Source organism: Vipera berus (genome assembly GCF_964194415.1).
Source record: "Vipera berus genome assembly, chromosome: 9".
In the NCBI taxonomy this organism is placed as follows: domain Eukaryota; kingdom Metazoa; phylum Chordata; class Lepidosauria; order Squamata; family Viperidae; genus Vipera; species Vipera berus.
Window position 1 is genome coordinate 21,897,520 of NC_138212.1, and position 7,121 is coordinate 21,904,640.

The following is a 7,121-nucleotide window of genomic DNA, read 5'->3' on the forward strand; positions in this document are numbered from 1 at the left end:
ACCTACCTGATCTTCCATTGGTGCAGTTTGTTTCCCAATTGATGTCAAGGTAGCTAATAGTCCCCCGTTACTCCTGTAGTGTACTCTTCAAATTTTGACCTGACCATTGAACAACAAAGTTACAATGGCCTTGGAAAAAGCGACTTATCACCCGTCTTTGAAGTTTGTTGCACTCCCACTGTGCATATGATCACTTTTATAACAATTTGGAGCATCTTGCAGTCATGTGATTGCAATGTAGAACCTTCCCAGTCAACTTCTGACAAGCAAAGTCAAGTGGAGAATCTGGGTTCGCTTAAAAGGGTCTGGTCACATGATGATTCACTTGACTGCATCACTTAGCAACCAAAATCCATGCCTCATTAGACATACTTAGCTGCCAAGACCTTGAACTAGCTGAGCATTGAGTAAGGAGCACTTGGCTCCGATAAACCTCATCAAAGGGAAAAACTGGGAGCATTAGGCAGTCCCAAAATAAAACTAATAATGTTGATGGAGAAACCACGTGGTTGTGAATGGCAAAGCTTTGCCCCAGCTGAGCCCTTTCCTTATCCCTGCACTCAAATATGTCCTCAACTTTCAGCTTTAGAAACAATATAAATTTTATGGTAGTTTTGTGTAATGATTAAGGCACCAAGGTGGCAAACAAGAGACCATGAGTTCTACCCCTACTTTAGGCACAAAGTCTGCTGAGTGTCTTTGAGTCAGTCACTGTTCTTGGCCCTAGGAAGAAGGATGCAATAGCAAACCCACTTCAAAAAATGTTACCAAAAAACCTGCAGGGGCTTCTTCAGAGTTGGCATGACTCAAGACTGACTCAAAGACATGGTAAAACAATGCCTGGTAGAAGGCAGTGACTCTGCATCACTGCTTCTTCTGGAAGATGCATCCTCTATTTTCCTCTGCACCCCAAAAGACAGTTTGGACTCTGCAGGAAATGCTAAGTTGGAAAGTTTCCCCAGCCTACTCCTCTTCTTCAGCCAGATCTGTCTATCAAATTTATTTGCTGCCCATTTTACCACAGGGTAACTCTAGGCAGCTTATAATATTGAATTCTATTTTACACTAAGTCTTTTACTAATATGACCTTGCTAATTGGAGTGCCCAAACTGCAAACATATACTTAGTCTGGGCTACTTTCCTTCCAAGAGAATGGTGTCTGTTGGTTTGTTATATTCTGTATTAGGAAAGCCATGGTCAAGTGAGCTTATTATGTCAATAAAATAAAATCAACACCTGCTCCATTTCAGGCAGCAGCTTGGCGGAAAAAAGGCCAGAAGAGGGACAAAGAATGGCCATTAATGAAACTGTACTTAAGGCTGCCTTCACTTTCATTTTAGATGTTATTTTCAGAGCATATGGAATACTGTGCACTTGCATCCATCTATAGTCAACAATTCTGGAGGATAAAGACACAGTAAAAACCCATCATCCAGTTAAGATGAATTAAACTACGTAACCCACCCAACATTCAGGGCAGCTTAACTTCTCCTGTAACAAGCCATTCAACGTTAATAACCTCATCTTTAAAATCTTTTTTAATTGTCCGCATTCTTATCTTGGCAGAAAATCTGCCACTGATTTTTTCCCCAAGTGTTTTTCTGACTTTTCAAACAACTTTATTACCTTGGGATTTTTGGTGGTCTCCTATCTACACACTGATTGGGTTCACCCTACCTAGATCTCCTTTTTATGGAAAAAAATATGTCATGAAAATTGCATACAATTTTAATTTAATGACATTGGTCCTACTGTTAGGGTATGAGAAGAGTCAACAGAGATAGCCCTACCCATTTATTTAGTCCTATATTCAACCCACTCCCACATTACTGAATTTCAACTGAATTATTCATATTCAGATGTTCACATGATCCCTTGAGGATCTGTTTTCAGATCACGCAAGCTTTCTTCTTTAGACAGAGTAGGAAAAGTGATTTAGTCTCTGTGTGAAACCAGATGGCAGAGATGATTCAGGCAATCAGAAATAGCTGCACTTTTAAGCCTTAAAGGAAATTCAGCCATTTGGCCAGAGTCCTCAAAGTCACAAATTGGACCATCTTTGAAGCTGCAATAGCATTAAGGATGTACCCTAAGGGAGAGTCCCTTTGCAATCATAGTGGTCACATTTTGCTTTCTTGACTGGGAAAAGCCTGACAGCACTTCAGTGTCCCCAAGGTCCAGTATATCAGTCTCCAGACACCTCAGCTCTCAACCCATACTTGGATACCAGGATTTCAACAGTTTGAGTAAGTGCGCTGGAAAAAGAATGAAGAAGAGATAATTACAAAATAGGGCTGGGGAACGAGGGGGATTCCTGCTGTAATATTCTAGAATGTAATGAGAGCAATCACAGTCAGTACAATAGGTTGTGTTTCCCCACTCCACAAGGCATGTGTGGAAATGAGAAGCCTGCTTAAGTGCATCTATTTTGAACCAACTCTTTTGGGCCACAAAAATGTTTCTCATTTATAAGAAGCAAGTGTAACTCACACAAGCTATTTAACCCTATAATAATGGGTGGCTTACCATCCTGGTCGAATAACCTTGTATTTTCCAGGGATGGATAGGTCAACCACAGTTGAACCTAGACGACACTCAGGACTAAGGGCATCTCCAGTTGGCCCCCCATCGATGACCAGTGAAAGCTGAGGCCATAGCTCTTGGAATTCCTATAGAAAAGATACGTAAGAAATTAACTCCTAGAACCTGCTTCAAGTCCACATCTTAAGAAAACAGAACTCTTGGAAACAATTTCTTCCAAGCAGGAACTTTTATTAAGAATAGGAGATAGCAGGCATAATAGACAGGATCTGAGATTTCCCGCACAACACAGTAGGTTATAGTGTCCCCAAGCAGGACCTCACCCCATAGATTGCTCCCCCCCTGTGGGATAGCCAATCCCCAAGTATTAAGTCCGTTGTAGGAACCGAGGAGATAAGGAGATAATATCAGCCTGTCTCCAGCTCATGTGAGAGTCAAAGGCTTGTTCACACCTTTCTCTGGGAGTGTAGACAAAATCCAGGCACTGAGGTTAGATCCCTCTCTTCCTTTGTTCTCAATTGACAGTTTAAAAGCTAAGAGTTCAGAGAGAGAGAGATAATGCAGGAAACAGGATACAGCCCCAATAAACAAAATAAGGGATTACATCAGGGGTGTCAAACTCAATTTCACTGAGGGCCACATCAGCATTGCGGTTGCCCTCAGGGGGCCGGGTGGATATGGCCAGGGTGGGCGTGGCTAGAGTGCATATGGCCTACTGGGCAAGCATGGCCAGCTCTACATCGTTCGCATCAAGGGTGCCTGTGGGGGCCTGGGCAGGAGTGGGACAGATCTGAGGGTCTTTGGTGGAAAGAGGGTCTCTGGGCCAGGGCCAAGGCAGTGGGGGCCATTCCCTCACTGTTTCCAGGATGGCTTCGCGGGCCACATGAAATCACTTCGCGGGCCAGATCCAGCCCGCGGGCCTTGTGTTTGACATGTCTGGATTACATTGTACCGAAGGGGAAGGGGAAGTGAAAGTGAAAGCAATGCCCTGCAGGCACATCCTCCCTCCCCACAGGAGAGGTGGGATGAAATAGAGAAATGAAATGAAATAGGAATGGGTTTTGACATTAATACACATCACAAGAAATATTGTGAGGAAAGGTGTGTATGGGGGGCGGGGGCAACAGCTAGAGAGGCATGGAAAAAGGAGGCAGGATTCTGGCCTAGGCAAAAGATTGAAACTGTGCCCACCCAATCTAAAAACAGAGAATGTCTGCTAAACATCCCTATTTATTGAGATGTGCAATGGGTGGGCACCTTTCCTCTGGAATAGCTGCTCCTGGCCCCAAGCAAGCGAAGAAAACCAAGGCTCTTCTGGAAGTCCTTTGGGACTTGAATGCTGTAGCACTCCCAGTACCAAGAATATAGTATTAATCATTGCTATATACCATGATTGGCAGCGGTTGTTGTTTTCATAGTTGTTTACACATGCATTAAATCAATCAATGAGGAAGAAGGTATATAGAGCACAGTTGGGTTCAGTCCAGAACCACAAGATAGAAGACTTGCGAGTTCCAGATAACATCAAGCCAACTTCTTACAGGCAAACACTCTTCTAGAAGAGGACTGCTTCCTTGAAGCAGGCTCAGAAAGAGCAGCTCCCACACGCTCCGGTCAGGGCCGTTCTTACCGTGACGGTGAGGCTGCTCGCCTTGTCGCTGACGTTGGCGCTGGTTAAAGCCAGGGGAGCATCACAGGCCCTGGCCAGCTCCCTGACGAAGCGGTGGTCGGGGACGCGGACGCCCACCAGCTGCAGGAGGGGAAGAGAGAGGCGCGCTGCTGAAGGGAGAAGCTCCGCTCTGGGAGGCGCCCGCTCCACCCCGGCCGGGGGCAACCGACCAGCCCAGCAGCGCAGCCCGCCCGTCGCTCACCGGCGTGAAGGGGTTCAGGTCGGGGTTGAGGGCGTCCGAGCGCGGCAGCACCAGCGTCACGGGACCGGGCAGGAGATCGCGCAGCAGCTCCTCGGGCACCGGGAGGCGGCAGTACCTGCGGGCGCAGAAGGCTCAGCGGCCTGGCCTGGCCTGGCCTCCCCTCCCCGCCGCTCCCGGCCCGCGCACCTCTGCACCTGCTCGACGTCGCCCAGGCAGATGGCCAGCGGTTTGCCAGCGGGCCGCCCCTTCAGCCGGTACAGGGCCTCGACGGCCGCGGAGTCCTGCGCCAAGCAGGCCACGCCGTAGACCGTGTCGGTGGGCACCGCCACCAGCCCGCCTTCGCGGAGAGCCGCCGCCGCCCGCGCCCGCGCCGCCTGGCCCGCGTCCCCGGCCAGGCAGACGCGCCGCTCGGCGCCCGCGCAGGGAGGGAGCGGCCGGCCCCGCGCCACCGGCCCCGCCAGCATGGCCCACAGCCTCCGCCGCCCCAAGCCGACCGGCATCCGCGGCTCTTCCGGCGCCGCTTACGCACTTCCGGCGCGCCGCCCCGTCGCCGAGAGGCACGGCTAGAGCGGCGCCTCGCCGTCCTCCCCCAGCCTGGGCGAGAGGCGCCGTCGAGTTCGGCTTTTCAGCCTGGCTCACTGGGACCGGCCGGGAGATCAGCTGCCTTGCTTCTTTGATAACACTTGCCGTCTTTGATGCCTCTTTTGAGAATGACAGCACGTCAGTTTTACTCCATCTTTACAATGCTGGATAATTGAGGAAGCCAAAGAATGCCCCAAAGACGGTCACGATGGCTTTCATCGATTGTGTGGAATCTGTCAAGCTATGGAAACTGCTCAAAAGAATGGGAATCCTACCTAGAGCATGTCTTTGTTCTGATGAGGAGCTTATATTTAGGTACCAATCAGATTGGTACCCAATCCACATCTTAGGAAAGAAAGAACTCTTGAACCAGAAATTGTCCAAAAGGAGCTTTTACTAAAACATGTTTGGAGATGGAAATACTAGACAGGATCTGAAACTGTGTTACAGTTTGGTACTTTTTAAAGAGTCCCGGGTCAAAACCCCTCCCTTCAAGCCATCTGGTTTGTCCCGAATCAATTAAAATTCAGGTGTCAAATCCTTTCATGGGAAAGAGGGAACTCTCGTTACTCTCTTCCTTTAGAGATTTAAATCGGAGATACAAACTAGATCTCTTCCCCCCCCCTTTTCCTTTGTTGTTTTAGTTCAAAGGTTCTCCCTCTGGTCTTTGAAGACAGCCTCCTGGCAGTCTGAATAAACATCCTTGTGGCTATTAACATCTTCTCTTCTCCTTCTTGGAAAAATGTCAGAATCCAGTGGGGTTGTAAGATTTTTAGAACTTACATATAGGATTTTATGAATGGGATATAAATGGATTCTGACAGTAGGTTGTGGTCTACTTTATTAGTAGTAGCATTGGTGTACTGTATTCAGTTCCCAATTATTGCTGTTTCATCTTCCACAACAAATATTTATAGCTTGGGTGTGAAAAGAACTCTCAATTCTACTTCCATTCTATTCTGTATGATCAACAATGTGCTCCTTTGTGGGGCTCTTTTGAACCTCTCCTTACATTCATGCCACTTTTAAGATTATTTCATTGTGTTTTGTAATATTTTAAAAAGCAGATGGGGAGAGCAATTCTCCTATAACACCCGAATTTCTAGTTATACTGGTAGTCTTTGACTTGTGACCACAATTATGGTCATAAATCATTGTCACACACAACCCTGGTTCTCCCCATTGCAATTGTTAAGTGTAGCCCAGAGTGCCTCAGTGTGTGGGGAATCCCTGGGAGGCCTGGTGCAATTCATTGTCCATATCGTGGTCCTCCCCAGCTCACACATAGTCTGTGCCAGGCCTCCCGCTTCGCACAAAGCACCCCCTGCCCAGCTTCCCGTCAGGGTCCCATACACTTGGGTGTCCTGCCCCCATCATGCCTTGCTCCACTTTCCTCTTCGAAGATCATTACCAACCTTGGAAGGATGGAGTCAAACTTGAGCCGGTGAGAATCAAACTTCTGGCGGTGAGTGGTGAGTGAGCCTACAACATTGCACTCTAACCACCACAGTTCTAGGGCCTCGAAAGTGTGCAGTGAAGAGCAACAAAGATGATAAGGGGCCTGGAGGCTTGCCTTCCAGGGTTGTGGGTACTCCACTGCTGGAAGTTTTCAATAAAAGATTGACAGGGATGATGTAAGGCAGGGGTCCCCAACTCCCAGTCGATGGACTGGCACCAGGCCGTGGCACGCCAGCAACCAGACCACACAAGCAAAGCCCCATTCATGGGATGCAGACAGCACACAAAACCATGGAAAAACCTTTCTCTGCGGAACCGGTCCCTGGTGCCCAAAAGGTCTTGAGCAAGGGGTTGGACTAGAAGACTTCCAAGATCCCTTGCAGCCCTATGATTCTATAAGCTGCTGCTTTTCATGTTCTGCAGGACTAAAAGAAATTAAGAGATGAAAATACTGTGAAAGAAAACAGTGGAGGTCTCCATGTGAGAAATCAGTGCACTGATCCCCATTTGGCTCCAGCCTTTTGCTGCACCTGGCCTTGAGATTCTGGTCCAGAGCAGGGACAGATGGCCTAGGAGTTTAAACTAGCAGTTTAAAATAACTCCCACAAAGACACACTGGAGGGAGCAGGTGGAAAAGAATCAGGATATCCTGCTGCTCCCTGTTCAAGC

The 7,121-nt window shown here is 48.0% G+C and overlaps 1 protein-coding gene across 2 annotated transcripts; it reads right to left on the bottom strand.

The window, feature by feature from the left end:
• Nucleotides 1-1,576: 1,576 nt before the first annotated feature.
• On the bottom strand, nucleotides 1,577-4,912 carry YRDC (yrdC N6-threonylcarbamoyltransferase domain containing; the record flags this gene model as incomplete). 2 transcript variants are annotated; one of them, XM_081334220.1, is made up of 6 exons in its annotated part: nucleotides 1,577-2,255; nucleotides 2,527-2,669; nucleotides 2,994-3,074; nucleotides 4,172-4,291; nucleotides 4,413-4,527; nucleotides 4,599-4,911. In XM_081334220.1, 6 exons carry the CDS (start codon nucleotides 4,874-4,876, stop codon nucleotides 2,186-2,188), a joined length of 807 nt encoding a protein of 268 aa, XP_081190346.1. In that variant the 3' UTR covers nucleotides 1,577-2,185. The 2 variants fall into 2 exon arrangements, with proteins under 2 accessions (XP_081190346.1, XP_081190347.1); XM_081334221.1 differs by lacking the exon at nucleotides 2,994-3,074 and having other exon boundaries at nucleotides 1,583-2,255; nucleotides 4,599-4,912.
• Between the last annotated feature and the right edge of the window lie 2,209 nt (nucleotides 4,913-7,121).